The following is a 19339-nucleotide window of genomic DNA, read 5'->3' as shown; positions in this document are numbered from 1 at the left end:
CAAAGTTCGCATCCCGAGCAGGATTTTGGAGGGATGGAAAAGATGGGCACCCCTTCCTGGAAGGGAACGGCCGTGTCCTGGGGAAACTGAGGCACGGGGCGTGGCGCGGCGGGGAGGGGCACGGACCCCATCCCATTTGCTCCATAGCTGAACTGGGAGCGAGGGAAAGGGCGCTGGGGTGGGGGTGGGCAGAGCTGGGGGGACTCTGCGGCCCCTCTGAGCGGCCCCCCCGGCACCCTCCGTACCCCAAAGTGAATCTGCACCCCATCCCCCCTTCCCACAGACCACCTCCTCACTACACCCCCCGAGCTCCCCCTCCCCTCCCCCGAGGGGCTTCTCCCCCCCAGCGCCGGCCCCATGCCCTCCCCATCGCTTCGGGAGGCAAACGGGGAAACTGAGGCACGGAGCGACACGCGGGGCAGCACCCGGGGGTGTCGCAGCCTCCGCTCCCCACTGTGGGGGCACAGCCAGGCTTCGGGGGGCAGCGATCACCCCAGTGCGGGCCCCGCAGCCCCGGGGCTCGGGGGCCGTTCCCGGGGTACCGAGGCGAGGCGGGCGGCACTAGGACCCAGCAGCCGGGCGGTGCGGAGCAGCCCTCGCCGCAGTGGCTCCAGCCCCGAGCATCCCCCGCCACCCCGGGGACACCCCACGGCCCCGACCCCTCCCCCGGCCGGAGCGGGGACCCTCGGCCTCGGGCCGGCTCCATGCGGACCCCCAGGGTAGGTGCCGCGGCCGAGCAGCCCCGCCGGAGCACGGCCTGGGGAGCTGGGGAGATACCGGCGAGATACCGGGGAGATACCGGGGAGGTACCGGGGAGGTGGGCGAGACTCCCCCGGGGTTGGGAGGGGGTCCCCGACCGGTGACATCGCTCCGGGGCTCTGGGAGAGGGGCATGGGCAGTGAGAAGGGGAGGGGGAGCCGCGGCTGCCCCCCCGTTCTGACAGCATCCCTCCCTCGGGGGGCACGGGTGCGACCCCCGCCCCCGTGGGGAGCAGCCGGGGGGTCCGGGGTAGCCCCCACATCCCCCCCACATCCCCATGGAGGGGCTGCGAGCTCGGCGCGGGGGGGTCACACAAGGCCTCCGAGCACAAGGGGTGAATCCAGGACTTGGGGGAGCTGGGCCCTCCCCTCTCCTCATTCTCAGGACCCCCCCACCCATCCCGGACCCCCCGTGTGGTCCCCACACTCTGGGCAAAGGGCTCCACTGGGGTGTTTTGGGTTGAAACGTTGGAATTAGGGGGGTTTACCCCAGAACTGCTCATTTTTGGGAGAACAAGGCTTTTGGTTGGGGAAGGGATTTGATGTAGGGGGTTGTGGAGATGGATGGGTGTGATGGGGACTATGTGAGGGGGGGTCACGGCTGTGCTGAACCCTACCTGGGATCTCAGGTGTCCCCTAGAGCTCTCTGTCCCCTCTGGCAGCTCTGCCTTCCCCCAGGTGCTTGGGGGCTGTGGATGAGGGTCACGACTGGGCTGAGCCCCACCCTGTGTCACTCAAGGGTTGGCTGTGACCCCACCATGGCTCTCAGGGGTCCCTTCAGGGTCTCCCCTCTTTTCTGACAGCTCCATCTGCCCCCAGGTACCTGTGGGGTGCAGGTGGGAGTCCAGCTCAGCTCTCAGGGGTCCCCCCAGGGTTGTGTCCCCTCATGACAACTCCACATTCCCCCAGCACAGTTGTGGCCTCTGCCATGGCTGTCAGAGGTGACCCGTGAGCCACTCCAGGCTCTCAGGGGTCCCCCCGGGTCTCCCCACCATGACAGATCCACCTTCACCCCAGGTACTGGGGGGGCTGCAACTGGGGGTCCTGCTCAGCTCTCAGGGGTCCCTTCAGAGTCTCTCCCCCTTTTCTGACAGCTCCAGCTCCCCCCAGCTACCTGGGGGCTGCAACTGGGGGTCCAGCTCAGCGCTCAGGGGTCCTCCAGGCTCCTGCCCCCTCCAGTGACAGCTGCACCTCCCCCAGGTACCCCCTGGCTGAGCAGCGGGACATGAGCGGGGCTGGGGGGCACCTTTGGGTGCTCTGAGTGCCCCCCACACCCGCAGAGCACCAAGGATGTGACCCCCTGGCGATGCCCGGCCGCGCCGCGCTGGATGGAGCCCTTCCTGCCCTCGCCCTGGGGCTGGAACGGCTCTAGAGGGGGGGCCCGGCCCCCCAACAGCACCGCCGAGGCCAAGCCCAAGGACACGGCCTCCAAATCCGTGGGATTGTTCTTCATGGTGCTGCTGGACCTCACGGCCATCGTGGGCAACGCTGCCGTCATGACGGTCATCGCCAAGACGCCGGCACTGCGCAAGTTCGTCTTCGTGTTCCACCTGTGCCTGGTGGATTTCCTGGCCGCCCTCACGCTGATGCCGCTGGAGATGCTGTCGGGCTCGGCCGTGTTCGAGAGCCCGGGGCTGGGCGAGGCCGTGTGCCGCGTGTACCTGTTCCTCAGCGTGTGCCTCACCTCCATGTGCATCCTCTCCATCTCCACCGTCAACGTGGAGCGCTACTACTACGTGGTGCACCCGCTGCGCTACGAGGTGCGCATGACAGCGGGGCTGGTGGCCGGAGTGCTGGCCGGAGTGTGGCTCAAGGCCGTGGCCACCTCGCTGGTGCCCGTGCTGGGCTGGCTGTCCCCTGACCGCCCGCCAGCACCCGGCACTCATGGCTGCTCCTTGCAGTGGAGCCGCGGGCCATCCTGCAAGGTCTTTGTGGTCTTCTTCACCGCCTTCTACTTCGTCCTGCCGCTCCTCATCATCGTCGTGGTCTACTGCGGCATGTTCAAGGTGGCGCGGGTGGCGGCCATGCACCACGGCCCGCCGCCCACCTGGATGGAGACGCCGCGCCGGCGCTCGGCCTCGCTCAGCAGCCGCTCCACCATGGTCACCAGCTCGGGGGCTCCTCGGACCACCCCGCAGAGGATGTTTGGCGGGGGCAAGGCGGCCGCCGTGCTGCTGGCCGTGGGAGGCCAGTTCCTCTTCTGCTGGTTGCCCTACTTCTCCTTCCAGCTGTACACGGCGCTGAGCACTCGGCCCTTGGTCGGGCCAGCAGCTGAGACTGTGGTCACCTGGCTGGGGTTCTGCTGCTTCACCTCCAACCCCTTCTTCTACGGCTGCCTCAACCGGCAGATCCGCGGCGAGCTCGGCCGGCTCCTCACCTGCTTCTTCAAGCAGCCCCCGGAGGAGGACCTGCGGCTGCCGAGCCGTGAGGGCTCCATTGAGGAGAACTTCCTGCAGTTCCTCCAGAGCACCGGGCGCCCACCAGAGCCCCCCAACGCTGAGCGGGACCTGCCCCCCGTGGATTTCCGCATCCCGGGGCAGATTGAGGAGGAGGCGGCCGAGGCCAGGGAGTGGGGAGGGGGCAGCGGGGTGTTCGTGCCCGTGGTGGGCTCTGCCAAAGCGGGGCTGTAGCGTTTGGGGGGCTTTGGGGTAAACGTGGCTCTGAGGGGAGACATGGTCACAGTGACTTGTTTAGGGGGGGGCTTCGTCACCGCCATGGAGGGCTGGAGGTCCCAAAATGCTTACTGGACATGGAGGGTGGGGGGTCCTCACTGCAGCCACGGGGAATTGGGGGGCCCACAAGGTCCACTGGGGTGATGGGGTGGGGGCTCCTCGCTGCAGCCATGGAGAGTTGAGGGTCCCGTGGCACTTTCTGGAGTGGAAGTGATCCTCACTGCTGTGGGGGATTGGGGGTCCCACAGCACTTGTTGAGGTTTGGGGGGGGGGTCTCTGTCACCACAGCAGAGAAATGGGGGTCCTATGACTCTCGCTGATGTGTGTGGAGTCCTTACTGCCGTGGGGGATTGCGGGTCCCCCCGCGCTCATCGGGGTGTGGGGGGTCCCCATTGCTGCCATCGCAGGTAAGGGGGGGTCCCACCACCCTGGTTGGGCTGATGCTGTGGGGGGTCAGTACGGCTGCCACTGCGGGAATCGGGGGTCCTGTGGCACCACCGCGGCCGGGGGGCAGCAGCTGAGGGTACAGGCCCAGTGATGGGCCAGGGATGGGAGTGGGGGGCTCGTGTTTGGGGCCTCTCCAAGAGGGGTGCTCCCTCTACAGCCAGGGAGGGGCGGGGATGGGGGGCTGCCCACGGAGGGGGTCCCCTCCATCCCCCCCATGGCCCTGAGACCCCTCCTCAGCCCCGGAGACCAGCTCCCCTTCCCCGAGGCCCGGTCCTCTCGGGGTGCGGAGCCTGGGCCCCCTCATGAGGGCGGGCTGGGGTTCTGGGGCCGCCATGGACCCCGCCGACCCCCGTGAGGACTACAACTCCCATCATGCCTGCCAAACAGAGACCGGAAGTGGGCTATTTCCCATCATGTCTCGCTCTATCGAGGCGGAAGCAAAGCTCTTTCCCCCCCATCATACTCCGCTCTAACGTGGCGGAAAGTGATGGCTCCTCCCATAATGCCCCGCTCTACCGAGGCGGAAGTACTCACGCTATCACCCCGCGGGACTTCATTTCCCGGCGTGCCCTGCGGACCAGGACCGGAAATCCGGCGCCGCCTCAGGAGCCGCCCGGGCCGAGGCAGCTGCGGCCCCGATCCCGATCCCGGTCCCGGCCCCATCCCGGTCCCGGTTCCTGTCCCCCCGCCCTCGGACGCCCGGCCGCCCCCGCCGCCGCCATGGGGTGCACGCTGAGCGCCGAGGATAAGGCGGCGGTGGAGAGGAGTAAAATGATCGACCGCAACCTGCGGGAAGACGGCGAGAAGGCGGCCAAGGAGGTGAAGCTGCTGCTACTCGGTGAGGAGGGGCCGGGGGGAGAGCGGAATGCGGCCTGCCGGGCTCCGGGGGGATTCTGGGGGCGCAAAGGGGGGGGGGCTCCACCCTCAGGAAGGAGTTTGGGAATGGAGAAGTGGGGGGGATCCCTGTGGGGGCTGAGGAGGTCCCGAGGGATCCCCGGGGGAGCTGAAGAGATTCCCGAGGCATCCTCGGCAGGGCTGAGGAGGGTTCCGAGGGATCCCTGGATGGGCTGAGGTTGATCCCGAGGGATCCCTGGATGGGCTGAGGTGGATCCCGAAGAATCCCTTGGGGGACTGAGGTGGTTCCCGAGGGATCCTTGGATGGGCTGAGGTGGATCACGAGGGGGATCCCGAGGGATTCCCGGGGGAGCTGAAGAGATTCCCGAGGGATCCTTGGATGGGCTGAGGTGGATCCTGAGGGATCTCTGTGGGGGCTAAGGATGGTCTTGAGGGATCCCTGGAAGGGCTGAGGAGGTCCCGAGAGATCCCTGTGGGAGCTGAGGTGATTCCCGAGGGATCCCTGTGGGGGCTGAGGTGGTTCCTGAGGGATCCTTGGGAGGGCTCAGGAGGTTCCAAGGGATCCCTATGGGAGCTGAGGAGTGGCCTGAGGGATTCTTGGCAGGGCTGAGGTAGATCCTGAGGGATCCCTGGATGGGCTGAGGAGGTTCCCGAGGGATCCCTGGGTGCTGAGGAGGGTCCCGAGGATGCCCTGGTTCCCTTCCGAGGCAGAGGGCACAGCTTATCCCATCCTAGTGGGGGTGAGGGTGTTCTGGGCTGTCCTGGGGCGAGGCCCATGGGCTTTTCCCGATGGAATGTCCCCTCCGTGTCCCCATGGAATTCCGGGGTGGGACTGGGCCAGGCCTGACAGAGGCACAGCTCACCCTTGGGTCCCAGCATGGAAGAGAGGGAATGCTGGGGCTGGAATTAAATTCCTGGTCAGGGAGAAGGGGTAAAACACTAAAAAGGATTTTCTCTTTAGCAGAGTTTTGCTGTGTTTGATCTTTGTTTTGGAGTTCTTGGAAGTGATGATGGGAGCTCAGAGGAAGCACAAACTGCCCTCCCTGAAGGCTGGGGAGCAGATTGAGATGAAATACTGGGGAGAAACTGGACACTGGGGAGAAATCCCTCCCTGAGAGGGTGGGCAGGCCCTGGCACAGGGTGCCCAGAGCAGCTGTGGCTGCCCCATCCCTGGAAGTGCCCAAGGCCAGGTTGGACAGGGCTTGGAGCCACCTGAGATAGTGGAAGGTGTCCCTGCACGTGGCAGGGGATGGACTGGGATAAGTTTCTAAGCCAAGCCAGTGTAGGACTCTGGAGTTCTGTTCAAGTCCTCACAATTTTATGAGCACCACTCGGGGCTGACGAACCATCTGCTCATGCTGATTTCTCTTTTCAAGGTCTGGGTATATATTTTTGGTTATCCTGATTTTTCTGTCTCGGAGGAGACAGATGGAGTCTGTGAGGATCTGAACAGCAGCACTGAGTGGGTCCTGTTAGAGCAGGATGTGTGAAGGAACCATCCTGCTCCAGGAATCCTTTTTCTTTCCCATTTAGCCCTTTTTCTTCACTCCCTGCAGGAGCTGCTCCAAGCTTTGTACTTGGTGTGTCCATGGAAAAGCTCTTGGCTGTGTGTCAGGAAAATCCTTTGTTCTCCAGGTGTTTGTTTTGGTGTTAATAAGCAACACTTGCACATTCCCTGGAATGGAATAATTCTTTCCTCATATTTTTGTATGACATTTTTTCCAAAGCTTTGAAGCTGAGATTGGTCTTATCAGCAAACATGGAATGGGGGGGGGGGAGTATCCCAAAAATCATACAATCATCAGCTGGAATGTGTTAAAAACCAGGTGAGGCTTTAGAACTCAGAGCAGCAGCTGATTTTGGGTCGCTGTTGGCTTTGGATGGCAGGAAAATTCCTGCACTTCCTGGTGTGTCTGCAGGTGAGGAGCTTTTTAGGAGTAATTGGAACGTTGATCTGGACCTCCCTCTCCATCTACCTGATCCCAGGTCAGGTTGGCACCTGGTTGTCACTTGCAAATCTCTCTCAGGTATTTCCTGCTTTTAAAGCTGAGTGTGGTAATTCCTGGGGATTCCAGGAAATGCTGCAATCTCCCCACACACATCCTTCTTGATTCCCAGAAGAAATTATCTGCAGTGAGACCTTTCACTGAGAGAAGGAGATGGAAAAGTCCATGAGGATTTTTCCATGGTTTGAGGAAGGGGTTTTTTATCCCACATAAAACTGTCAGGATCTGCAGGGTCTCTTGTCATTCCCTGAGTGGTTTCTGCCTCTCTCAGAGAGGGTTGGTGAAAAATAGAATGGATTTTTCCTGAAGTTTGGAGTCCACACATCCTTCCCAGCTCCATGAAAAGAGCTGCCCCAGTTTGAGATGTGCAGAGTTGTGATGAGCAGGGAAAGGGCTGTGCCTGTGCAGAGGGAGCTGGATCCTTCCCAGCTGGGGTGTGAGGAGGCTGGGGATGGACCCAGAATCTGGAGGGTTGGAAGAGGAGAGGGAGAAAATGCAAATACAGTGGAATTTGGGAGAGGAGAAGTGTAATACAGCCCAAATCAGGAGATTTGGAAGAGGAATCAAATACACATGCAAATCAGGAGATATGTGGGAGAGGAGATGAAGTAAAATACACCTGAAATCAGGAGGTTCAGGAAGAGAAAAGAGAGAGGAAGGTAAAAACACTGAAAATTGGGAGATTTGGGGAGAAAAGGGGCAGTAAAAATCCAGCTAAAAGTGGAAGATCTGAGGAGAGGAAAAGAAGTCAAATACCCCAAAAATCAGGAGATTTGGGAGAGGACAGGAAGTCAGAAATCCCCAAACCAGGGTTTGGGTGTGTTTCCCTTTCTCTCCTCCATAACCCTTCTCTTGAGCAGGGGAGGAAGGAGAGAGAATTCCAGTTGTGTTCCCTTCTTCTGGGAGCTTTGGTTTGACTTTTTCAGCCCCTTCCACCTGGGAGAGGGCTCAGGTGCTGGAGGAAGTGGCCCCAGCACCAGGATAACTGCAGGATTGCTGGGATCAAATTAATCCTGGAGCTTCTCCTCAGGGATTTCAAGTCCCTCTGTTGAGTTTCCCTTTCACAACTCTGAAATTTGTTGAGCAATTCTAAGTTCTGGGGATATTTTATAAAACAAATGAAACCTGAACATTGAATAATGACTGACCCTGGTTGTTACAACCCTGGGGGATGTAATTATTGTTCCATGCTGGAATGCCACCAGCAGCTCTGCTGGCATTGGCACTGCCATGGTTGGAGTGATGGCAACACTGGAGTCACTCTCTGGAACAGCAGCTCCAGCTCTGGGGAGGCTGGGAGCAAGCTGGGAATGGCCCAGGAGCCCTCAGTCCCATTTTTCTCCTCCCATTTGCCCCCAGGAAAAGGCACACACAGGGTTCTGCTGGGGGGGAAAGCTGGCAGATTTTCCAGCCAAATGGAGGAGGGTGCTGGAGCTCTTCCTGTGGGGTAGGAGCTAACCCAGATCCTCCTCTCTGCTTGCAGTGCCTTTGCCAAGGTCTGCCATGTTGTTCAGGGCTCTGTGTGACCCTGAGGGTGAAGCTGGATTCCAGAGCTGTCCCATTCCCAAATCCCTGTCAGTGGTGGGTTTGTGGCTCTGTGGAAGCACCAATGTTGGACTGTTTGTGCCCAAAACACCCTTTATCCAGCCTGGACAGTTTCCCTGAGTTTGGATATGCTGTATAATTACATTGAAGTGGTGCTGCTAATTAATGCAAAAACAATTAAAAGCTTGAGTTTGTTTTAAAATAACCTTAATTTGCATAATTCACCCTCCTCCACTACTCCAGGAGCCCTCAGCTTTTTCCTGATACTTGATTTTTCCAGCCTTTTTTCTTTCCTGAATTCCCCAAGGCTTCCTCAGCCCTGTTTCCCCTCTGTTTTGGTTTAAGGTAGGAAAGTGTTTTCTGGGGATGCAAACCCAGGCAGAGCCGGTGCTGCAGTTAATGATGTTGTTAGTTAATGATGTTGTTAATTGAAGTGGCTTTTCTCAGAGCTCAGCAGCTGTGCCTTGGATCCCCATTCCAGAGGATCCATCTGGGGGTCAGACCTGGCTGCTCCTCAGCTCTGGAGCTACTGGATGCCTTTGGAATGGAAACTCAGTGGTGGGGTGTTGATCTCCAGATGTTGTCCCAGCAGTGGCTGCTGCTCCAGCACCCTCCTCCATTGGGCTGGAAAATCTGCCAGCTTTGGGGGAAAGTGTGTGTGCCTGCTGAGGAGCCTTTTCCTGGGGGCAAATGGAAGGAGAAAAATGGGACTGAGGGCTCCTGGGCCATTCCCAGCTTGCTCCCAGCCTCCCCAGAGCTGGAGCTGCTGTTCCAGAGAGTGACTCCAGTGTTGCCATCACTCCAACCATGGCAGTGCTAATGCCAGCAGAGCTGCTGGTGGCATTCCAGCATGGAACAATAATTATTTGTGGGATCTGCTGTAGGAATCCTGCTGGGGAAGCTGCAGGGAGCTGCTGTTTCTCTGATCTTGAAGGTATCTGGGTCTGCTGGAGGTTCCTGGTGACTCATGGCCATGGGAGGATTCTCCTCACACATTCTGTTCACAAGGACCTGCCTCAGGCCAGATTGCACCAGGGAAGGTTCAGGTTGGATATCAGGGAAAATTTCTTCATGGCAAAGGTTGTTCAGCCCTCGCAGGGGCTGCCCAGGGCAGTGGTGGAGTCTCCATCCCTGGAAATGCTCCAAAAATGTGTGGATGTGGCACCTGGGATATGGATTAGGAGTGGACATGGCAGTGCTGGCACATGGCTGGACTCGACCTCAGAGGGCTTTTCCAACCTCAAGGATTCCATGACTATAATTAATGTGACAACAGGTCAGGTCTCTTGGAGATGCAGCTCTTCTCTGGGCTCTGAGCTCTGTGGAGGTCTGGAGGCTGGAATTCCCTGTCCTCAGCTGTGGGAGCTGCAGCTTCCTCCCATGTTCTCCCACCTTTCCATGGGGTCTCTGTGTACCTTGCCCTTGATTTTCTGTTCTGCCCTTTTCCCACCAAAACCAGAGGGAGGCCAGGCAAAATGCTCCTTATCTCCAGAGTGCCTGAACCCCTTGAGTTTTTCAGGAATCAGCCATGATTAATTTAATCTCCTGGAAAAGAAAATTTGTTGCACCAGGGTCAGATGCCCTCTTTTCTGCACAGTGCCATTTTCCAGCTGTGGGATGGGAATTCTGCTGCCCCCTGTGTTGTGTGTACATCATGTACTCTTGTCAGGACACCAGGGTGAGTGTCCATGCCCAGCACTGGCATTTGGGGATGGACAATTTCCAGCAGACAGCTTGGTTGAGGAATTGTGATTCCACCTATGCTCCAAGAACCCTCTGGATATGATTCAAGTTTCATTAAATTCTGAGGCAGAGCATTGAAATAACTTTTCTCAGAAGAGCAGAGGGAGCTGTAAAGAGGAATTTTTTAATTAGATCATGGATCTAATCTTCTGGAAGTTTGGAGTGAGCAGAGCTGTGCCTGCACCTCCTGGGATGCAGCACTTGTTCCCTGCAGAAGTGGGATGGAAAAATGGAATTTGTGCCTTGGATGGGGTTTGGAGCTGCAGTGAGGGACAGATGCTGATTATTTTTCCAGCACGCTCTTTGTGGTGATCCCTGTGCTGTCTCCTTTGTTCCTGGGGATCCGATGCCTGGCTCTTGTTTCATGTTTTCCCAGTTGGTGTTTGGTCACTTCAGTGCATCCTTTAACCTTCTCTGGTTACCAGGATGGTGCTGCCTGGGTCAGCTTTAGAAACAAACACCAAGTGCTGGGACACAGCCTTGGCCTCCTGGAGCTCAGTGCTTTGGGGTCTCCATCCCTGCAAGCTGCTGGTGTTTGGGGAATGAGTTTATCCCTCAGCAGGAGCTGCAGGGCAGGGAGAGCCCAGCTGCATGTTTGGAACAGCTCAGGATTGTTATTCCTGCAGAAATTCAGAGGGTGTTTGACTTAGAAAAACAGGCCCAGCACAAGGTGACTCTTGATAGTCAGGAAAACTAAGAAATATCTTTTCCAAGCCCAGGTCTTCCCAATGTTCCCTCTCTTTCCAAGGTATCTGTTGTTTTATCATCCAGCTCCTGTTTTACAAGCCTTGCTTGGCTGTTTCTCTGCTGTCACCACCCAGACTGGGATCCAAAGACACCACACTTGGCCTTTTTATCCCATATCTCCAAGCACATCCATTTATCATGAAATCCTGAAATGGATTGACTTGGAATGGACATTAAGGCTCACTTCATTCTGTGGGCAGGGACACTTTCCACTGTCCCAGGTGCTCCCAGCCCTGTCCAGCCTGGCCTTGGGCACTGCCAGGGATCCAGGGGCAGCCCCAGCTTCTCTGAGCACCTGTGCCAGGGCCTGCCCACCCTGCCAGGGAACAATTCCTGCCCAATATCCCATCCATCCCTGCCCTCTGGCAGTGGGCAGCCATTCCCCTTGTCCTGTCCCTCCAACCTTTATCCAAAGTCCCTCTCCAGCTCTCCTGGAGCCCACATAGGTTCTGGAAGGGGCTCTGAGGTCTCCAGCCCTGGCAGTGCCCAAGGCCAGGTTGGACAGGGCTCAAAGCAGCCTGGGATAGTGGAAGGTGTCCCATGGCAGGGGTGGAATGGGAAGAGCTTTACAGCCCCTCCCAGCCCAGAGCACTCCATGATTCAGTCACCCCCTGTGTGGGGATGAGGAGCTGTGGGTGCCCAGGAGGCTGGGGGTGGTGGTTTGATGTTCAGCCAAGAGCCACACAAGGCCTCTCTCCATGGGGGTCTCCAGCCACGCTGCTCAACAGCAGCCATAATTCCTTCAAAACACTCCTGGGGGAGATCAAAGAGCTGGGAAAACAAACTCAGATCTGAGCTCTGTGCTTATCGAATCCCAGGATGGTTTGGGCTGGAAGGGATTTTAAAGCTTGTCCCATTCCATCCCCTGCCATGGGCAGATGCACTTTCCAGTAGCCCAGATTGCTCCAAGCCCCATCCAGCCTGGCCTGAATCACTTGCAGGGGTGCAGCACAGGGTGTTTGCTGCTGGTTTGTGGCTTTCACCAGCTCCTTTAGGAATTTCTGTGATGGTGTGTTGGTCTCCAGATGTTGTCCCAGCAGTGGCTGCTGCTCCAGTGTCCTTATTGTGGGATCTGCTGTAGGAATCCTGCTGGGGAAGCTGCACAGAACTGTTGTTTCTCTGATCTTGAGGGTATCTGGGTCTGCTGGAGGTTCCTGGTGACTCAGTGGTCACTCAGATCTGGCTGTAGGGGACAGGTTCCTCCAGCCTGATGTTTCCCAGGAATGGTGCAGAATTCCTGGAGATATTTCAACCTACTGAGTGGTCATAGGATGCTTCTAAGCTTTCAAGTAATTGTTTTGTTAAAACAGGGTTGAGGCTCAAATCATTTCAAGGCAAAAAGGAAAACCCCTCTGTTCTGGAGAGAGGCTGGGAGAGCTGGCAATGTTCAGCCTGGAGAAGAGAAGGTTCCAAGGAGATCTTAGATCCCCTTACTGTGACTAAAAGGGCTCCAGGAAATCTGGAGAGGGACTTTGGACAAGGGATGGAGGGACAGGATAAGGGGAATGGCTTCCCACTGCCAGAGAGCAGGGATGGATGGGATATTGGGCATCAGGAATTGTTCCCTGGCAGGGTGGGCAGGCCCTGGCACAGGTGCCCAGAGCAGCTGGGGCTGCCCCTGGATCCCTGGCAGTGCCCAAGGCCAGGCTGGACAGGGCTGGGAGCAGCCTGGGACAGTGGAAGTGTCCCTGCCATGGCACAGGGTGGAATGGGATGGAATTTAAGGTCCTTTCCAACCCAAACCATTCCAGGATTCCTTCTTTGATTCTGAATCTTCCATCAGGGCTGCTGCTCTTCCTGTGCATGTCCCAGGTCCCCTTTGGGGGTAAAGCCTCATCAGCTTCAGCCCACGTGCTCCAGCAGGCCCAGCAGTGCTTGGAATTTCACTGGTGTGATCCCAGGGGTAGTGTTGCTCCTGTTTTCAATATGCCATTCTCTACCCAAACCTTCACTGTTTTCTCCTCTGGGAGCAGTGACAGCCTCCAGGTTTACCCTGTGCCATTGGCTGCTGTTCCCTCTGCAGTGAGGCTGTGGCCAGCCCCTGTGCCCTGTTTTATTTGAATATATTGTTTTTCCCATCATTCTTGTGGAACTAGGAGTGTCAGCCTAATCTCTCCTGGTTCCTGTTGACTTTTCCAACAATAGATATTTGTTTCAAGCCTGGTGGTACAACACTACTGCTCCTTTCTCTGGTGTTTTTCCCTTTCTCCTGATTCCCAGTGCAGTTCTCTTGCTGCATGCGATTCTGTGGTGTCCAAGAGTTTTCTAAGTGTCCACTGAAATAAAAAACCTCAAGAAAGGAATATGGGATCTGTGTTACCAGGTATGGCAGCACTAGGAAGGTCAGGATGTTGGGATCTGCATTCCACACAGTGAGGTTGGAAGGAGGGAAGAGGATGAGGATTTGATATTTCATCTTTCTCCAGCTGTGGCTGCACAGGCCCATGGGATGCTGGAGGCTGCTGGGGAGATATTGCTCATGGAATACAGTTCAGGAATGCAGTGCTGTGGAAAGCTGAGGAGGGTCTTGGTGGCTGAGGAGAGGTGTCCGTGTTCCTTGTGGGATGGGATGAGTGTTAAATAAAGAAAATGTGTTGATCAGGAAGATACCCATTGGGATTTAGGGTGATTTGAACAGCTCCTGTTCCACACTTCCCATGGCTCTCAAGCCATTGGATATTTTTGGACCTGGACTCTTCCCAACTTGGTTAAGCTGTTGTTTGGGGCTGTCTGAGGGGAACTGGTTCCATTTGGGGTTTGGGAGCTGTAACCACAGCCAGATGATCCAGCATTGCTTCCAGCCTGCTCCTTGTGGAGGGTCCTGTACATTCCCAGGTCTGTAACTCAGCCCTGGAGCTCCAAGTGAACTCCTGGGGTTATTCCTGAGCTGTTTACTGAGAAATACCCCTGGATCTGGGAGCTCACCGAGGGCTGCAGCGCTTCAGGAGTGGGCTAGTGGAGTTCCTGCCAAATCCCTGCAGAGTTTCTGAGCTGGCTGCTGCTGGAGGTCCAAGCCACATGCCTGTGCCAGGCCCTTCAGTTTTATCTTCCTCATTTGTACTTTAATGGATTTTCCGGTGCATCCCTGCTCCGTCCCTGGAAGGATTTGTTTCAGCAGTGACCTGGATTCTCTTCAGAAACTTGCAGATGTTCCAGGGCTTTTCCCCTTAATTATGTGTGTGGAATTCCTTTCCTGAAGTACAGTTTAATGCAGTTTTGATACAACTTCAGGGAAAAATACCACTGAAAACAGGATTTTTAGGACCTTCTGGAGCAGGAAACTGCATGCTTGTGTCTGGAAGATGTAAGGAGTCTGACCTACCTCCTTGGAGAATTTCTAAAGCAAAAATCTAGGATTGTGTGGAATTCCTCTCTTGGAATTCCCAACCCAAGCTGTGTTTGTTGCTCTTTTCCTTGTAATCTCCAGCACATGGCCATGCCAAGTTGTTTGCCATCTGCTGCTCCAGGAAATCCTCTGGCTTTCTTGGGGGAAATGGTTGGATGATAATTTCCTCCCTGTGTACCCTTTGCTTTCCCAGGGCCAGTGCTGACAGAGCTGCAAAGCTGCCCCAGTTTGCTCCTGCTCAGGAGGGAGAAGAGGTCAGGCTGTGGGGTCAGGCTGTGGGGTCAGGCTGTGGGGTCTGGCTGTAGGAACGGGTACAGGGATTGCCACCCTTGGAGCTGGAATTCCAGCACTTAGATGCTGAGCTTTTCCCTAAGAACTTGTGCTGTTACTGGGATGGTTTGGGGTGTTATTGGGATGTCACAGGTATGGTCTGGCGTGTTGCTGGGTGAGGTGTGGGAGTTTTCAGAAGCTGTGGTGCCTCCTGGCTCCATCTGGTTCCCAGAGGGAATGGTTCATCCCTTGTTGAAGGATGCACTGGGGACAGGGACATTGTGGAATTCTTGCCCAGTGTACCCCTGGAGTGGGACAATCCCTGTGACAGATGAGCTGCTCTTTGTGTCCAGGGTGGGATGAAGAGGTTCCTCGCTGCTATTTTGGGAAAAGGGAAGTTAAGGCTTCTGAAGCAGTTTTTCCATGGGATTATGACATTCACGCTGAGCTCAGCCCTGGTTTCTTGTGGCAGAATGTGATCCATGCCTGGCTGTGCTCATGGGAGCAGAGGAGAAAGGTTTGCTTCTCCTTAGGCAGGCAGAAATGTCCCATGAACACCTGATTTCCATGGCTTGGAATCCGCTCTCACATCTCCTGATCTTTGAGGTCTTCCTGGCTCCCCCTCTAGCCCCTGCCTAAGGTCCCAGAGTTGAAGGCTTTGCCTGAGGAATCTGTAAGAATCCCAGTGTAGCTCTATCCACTCTTGATGTGAATTTCTAGTGTGGAGCATCAGTTTGCTGTAGGCTGCAGCAGTTTTAGTAGCATTCAAATTCCCATTTGTTATTCCCCTACTGAAGGATTCAGCCACACTGGGTGTAAACAGCACGTGGAAGTCCCCAGAGGTGGTGGGAATGAAGGGTGCAGGATAAAAGCTCCTGTGTTGGTCCAATATGGATCCCTTCAGGCAAACCCTTTGCAGTGGGCTGGGAAAAGGGGAATAGCAGCTTTGTCTGGTGTGAACATCTGCAAGTGTTTAGAGGAGCATCAAAGGACAGGAGTGAGACCTAGAGATGTTGAAATTAGATCCAGAAAGGAGGAGTAAAAGGGGAATGATTGGCTGGAGTGGAGTGAGAGAACCTTCCAGGCATTGCATTCCAACCCCCCTGCCATGGCAGGGACACCTTCCACACCTTCCCAGGCTGCTCCCAGCCCTGTCCAACCTGGCCTTGGGCACTGCCAGGGATCCAGGGGCAGCTCCAGCTGCTCTGGGCACCTGTGCCAGGGGCTTGCCACCATCACAGGGAACAATTTCTTCCCAATATCCCATCCATCCCTGCCCTCTGGCAATGGGAAGCCATCTCCCCTTATCCTGACCTTCCAGATCCTTGTCCAAAGCTCCTCTCCAGCTCTCCTGGATCCTCTTTAGGCACTGGAAAGGGCTCTGAGGTCTCCCCAGAGCCTTCTCCAGACTGGACACCAGCAGCTCTCCCAGCCTGGCTCCAGAATCATGGAATCCAGGATTGTTTGGGTGACAAGGGACCTTCAAGCTCATCTCACCCCTGCCATGGGCAGAGACACCTTCCAATAAACCTGGTTGCTTCCAGGGATGAGGGAGCCACAGCTTCTCTGGGGAGGCTGTGCCAGGGTCTCACCATCCTCTGGAAATTTCTTCCCAGTATCCCATCTCATCCTCCTTTTGGCAGCAGGAAGCTCTTCCTCTGTGTTAATCCCTTTTTCCCCCTGGCATTGCCCATCTCCTGGGCCATCCCAGCAGGAGCTCCAGCCTTCCATTCCAGAGCTGCAGCTGGAGGGGAGATGTTTTTCAGTGAGTGTTAATGAGGTGCCTTGTCTGGGTGGCTTTTGCCTGAGAGAGAGAACCTGGAACAACAGGAAAATCTTCTTTAGGAATAACAGCTCACTGCTTGGCCATGGCTGAGGAGCCAGGCTGGGGCAGTGTGTTGGTGAGGAGACAGTTCAGAGGATGTGGGTTCCTACTTTCTCCCTCTGAAGTAAGGTGTGAGTAACCTTGGAGAGAGGAATTCCTGCTCTACCAGGCAGTGTTTGGGGTATAGAGGGGAAGGGAAGGGTTTAAAGGAATCTGGTTGGAATTAGTGCTGTATTGGCAGGGTTGGATCTGATGGGGTTGGTAGAACAGCTTGGCTGTGGTGGGAGATTATTTTGGGATAATCTAAGGAGGAAACAGCAGTAAGTGATGCTGAGAAGGCAAAAGCAGACAGGTCACGTCAAAAGTCCCTTCTCAGTCTGCATTTGGGGCTCTTTGGGGACAGCAGAGATTTGAACTCCCAGCACTTGGATCCTGGGAATGTGGAGGGTGGGCGTGGGAAATAAAAAGGATTTGTGTCCTCCCAGGGTGGAAGTGCTGAGTCCACAGAGTGTTCATGTTTTCACACCTGACCACAAACACTGAGCTGCTCTGGGAGAGCTGGGAATGTTCACCCTGGAGAAGGGAAGGATCCAGAGAGACCTGAGATCTAAAGGGGTTCAGGAGAGCTGCAGAGGAACTTTGGACAAAGGCCTGGAGTGACAGGACCCAGGGAATGGATTCCCACTGACAAGGGGCAGGGATGGATGGGATATTGGGATTCTTCCCTGTGGGGGTGGGCAGGCCCTGGCCCAGTTTGCCCAGAGCAGCTGGGGCTGCCCCTGGATCCCTGGGAGTGTCCAAGGCCAGGTTGGACAGGGCTTGGAGCAACCTGGGACTGTGAAGGTGTCCCTGCCTGTAAGCAGGGGATGGAATAGGATGGGATTTAAGGACCTTCCAACCCAAACCATCCTGGAATTCTATGGGTGATTGATTCCATCCAGGCTCACCTGAGTCACCTGTCCAAATCCAAGCAGGTCCAACATCATTCCTTGCCCTGCAGCTGGGGGAGTCTGGAGGCCAAGGAGCCCTCAGGCAGTGGCAGAGGCAGCTGAGCTGAGCTCCTGCTGTCACCCAAAGTGAAATCCTGGAGTTCTGCTGACCTCAGGAGCACCGTGCCTGCCTTTGGCACACTCCTGGCTGGGACAGGCATGTGGGGCAGCTCTGCTAACTCCATAAACCAGGAGAGCTGATGGTTTGCAATCCCTGGTGTCCACTGCCCTGAGCCATGCAGGAGGGACTGGGTTTGGGAGTGCTCTGGGGCAAAAAATAGGAAAACCAGGGAACTTGCTGGGTTTTGCAGTCAGGAATAACTGACCTTGTTTCAAGGGGTAATTTACCTCCCCAGGATAACTGCCCCTTCTTCAAGGGTTAACTGACCCCTGTCTAGGGATAACTGACCCCTGTCTAGGGATAACTGACCTTTCTCAGGGATAACTGACCCCTGTCTAGGGTTAACTGACCCCTGTCTAGGGATAACTGACCCTCCCTCAGGGTTAACTGACCCCTGTCTAGGGATAACTGACCCCTGTCTAGGGATAACTGACCTTTCTCAGGGATAACTGACCCCTGTCTAGGGTTAACTGACCCCTGTCTAGGGTTAACTGACCCCTGTCTAGGGATAACTGACCCCTGTCTAGGGATAACTGACCCCTCCCTCAGGGATAACTGACCCCTCCCTCAGGGATAACTGACCCCTGTCTAGGGTTAACTGACCCCTCCCTCAGGGATAACTGACCCCTGTCTAGGGATAACTGACCCCCACCAGGGATAACTGACCCCCACCAGGGATAACTGACCCCTGTCTAGGGATAACTGACCCTCCCTCAGGGATAACTGACCCCCACCAGGGATAACTGACTCCTCCCTCAGGGATAGCTGACCCCCACCAGGGATAACTGACCCCCACCAGGGATAACTGACCCTCCCTCAGGGATAACTGACCCCCACCAGGGATAACTGACTCCTCCCTCAGGGATAGCTGACCCCCACCAGGGATAACTGACCCCCACCAGGGATAACTGACCCTCCCTCAGGGATAACTGACCCCCACCAGGGATAACTGACCCCCAGCAGGGTTAACTGACCCCTGTCTAGGGATAACTGACCCCTGTCTAGGGATAACTGACCCCTGTCTAGGGATAACTGACCCCTGTCTAGGGATAACTGACCCCTGTCTAGGGATAACTGACCCCTGTCTAGGGATAACTGACCCCCACCAGGGATAACTGACCCCTGTCTAGGGATAACTGACCCCCACCAGGGATAACTGACCCCCAGCCCTGCAGAGGTTTGTTAGCCAGGTATTTTTTGCATTCCTTGACAGAGGGAAGGCTGCTGGGATGCAGATGTGCCTGCAGCTTTGGGATTTCACCCCTGCCAGGGGTCACTTCCCACCTGGTTGTTCAAGGCCTTTCCTGCCCAGCTCAGCTTCTGGTGGTGCTGATGCACTTTGGCTGTGTTGGCCTGGAGTGAGGGATGGGAGCTGCTCTGTTGGAGAAATCCTCATCCCAGCTCTTCAGACCTGCCTCCCAGCTGGCTGCCCTTGCTGATCTCTGGAAATTGAGAAATTTCAGGGGTTTTTAGCCAATGATCTCATGGTGACAGTTGGCATCTGTAAATAAAATCCGGGAAGGATGTGCCAGGACAGTCTGGTGGAACTCACTACCAGCAGCAATGCACAGGGAATATCCTACTCCAGACCCCATCAACTGCTCTGTGGGAACTGGAAAAAGCACATCCTGCTTTTCCTTTCAGTTTCATGTGGTTAACTGGATGGTTTTTGTGCTTTTCAGGTGCTGGAGAGTCTGGGAAAAGCACCATTGTGAAGCAGATGAAGTAAGTGAGTGAGTGCAGGCTGCAACCTTTTGTTTTTGTGGGATAAAAAATGTGTGGTGCCCTTCTGGTTTGGCTTGGGAATAATAAGCTGGTTTCCTTCCAGGATTATCCATGAGGATGGCTACTCAGAGGAGGAATGCAAACAGTATAAAGTGGTTGTGTACAGCAACACCATCCAATCCATCATTGCCATCATCAGAGCCATGGGGAGGCTAAAGATAGACTTTGGGGAAGTTGCCAGAGCAGTGAGTATTGCATTTATTTCCTTAGCCTGAACTTGTTAATGAATC

At 56.0% G+C, this 19339-nt stretch overlaps 2 protein-coding genes across 4 annotated transcripts in view; both read left to right on the top strand.

The window, feature by feature from the left end:
• Positions 1-607: 607 nt before the first annotated feature.
• On the top strand, positions 608-3427 carry GPR61 (G protein-coupled receptor 61). Of its 3 annotated transcripts, XM_066565310.1 has the most exons (3): positions 608-719; positions 1959-2518; positions 2660-3427. In XM_066565310.1, the coding sequence occupies exons 2-3, from the start codon at positions 2087-2089 to the stop codon at positions 3386-3388; spliced, it is 1161 nt and encodes a 386-aa protein (XP_066421407.1). In that variant the 5' UTR covers positions 608-719; positions 1959-2086; the 3' UTR covers positions 3389-3427. The 3 variants fall into 3 exon arrangements, with proteins under 3 accessions (XP_066421407.1, XP_066421405.1, XP_066421406.1); XM_066565308.1 differs by having other exon boundaries at positions 1959-3427; XM_066565309.1 differs by having other exon boundaries at positions 618-719; positions 1853-3427.
• Positions 3428-4472: 1045 nt separating this feature from the next.
• The window catches only part of GNAI3 (G protein subunit alpha i3), a 31181-nt gene continuing 16314 nt past the window's right edge, over positions 4473-19339 (top strand). The window contains exons 1-3 of the mRNA XM_066565128.1: positions 4473-4715; positions 19007-19049; positions 19153-19294. Of these exons, the coding sequence (XP_066421225.1) occupies positions 4598-4715; positions 19007-19049; positions 19153-19294 (303 nt within the window). The 5' untranslated portion in view covers positions 4473-4597. The remainder of the gene's footprint in view (positions 4716-19006; positions 19050-19152; positions 19295-19339) is intronic.

This window comes from Molothrus aeneus, chromosome 24 (genome assembly GCF_037042795.1).
Source record: "Molothrus aeneus isolate 106 chromosome 24, BPBGC_Maene_1.0, whole genome shotgun sequence".
Classification (NCBI taxonomy): domain Eukaryota; kingdom Metazoa; phylum Chordata; class Aves; order Passeriformes; family Icteridae; genus Molothrus; species Molothrus aeneus.
This window is presented reverse-complemented; position numbering and strand designations above follow the sequence as displayed.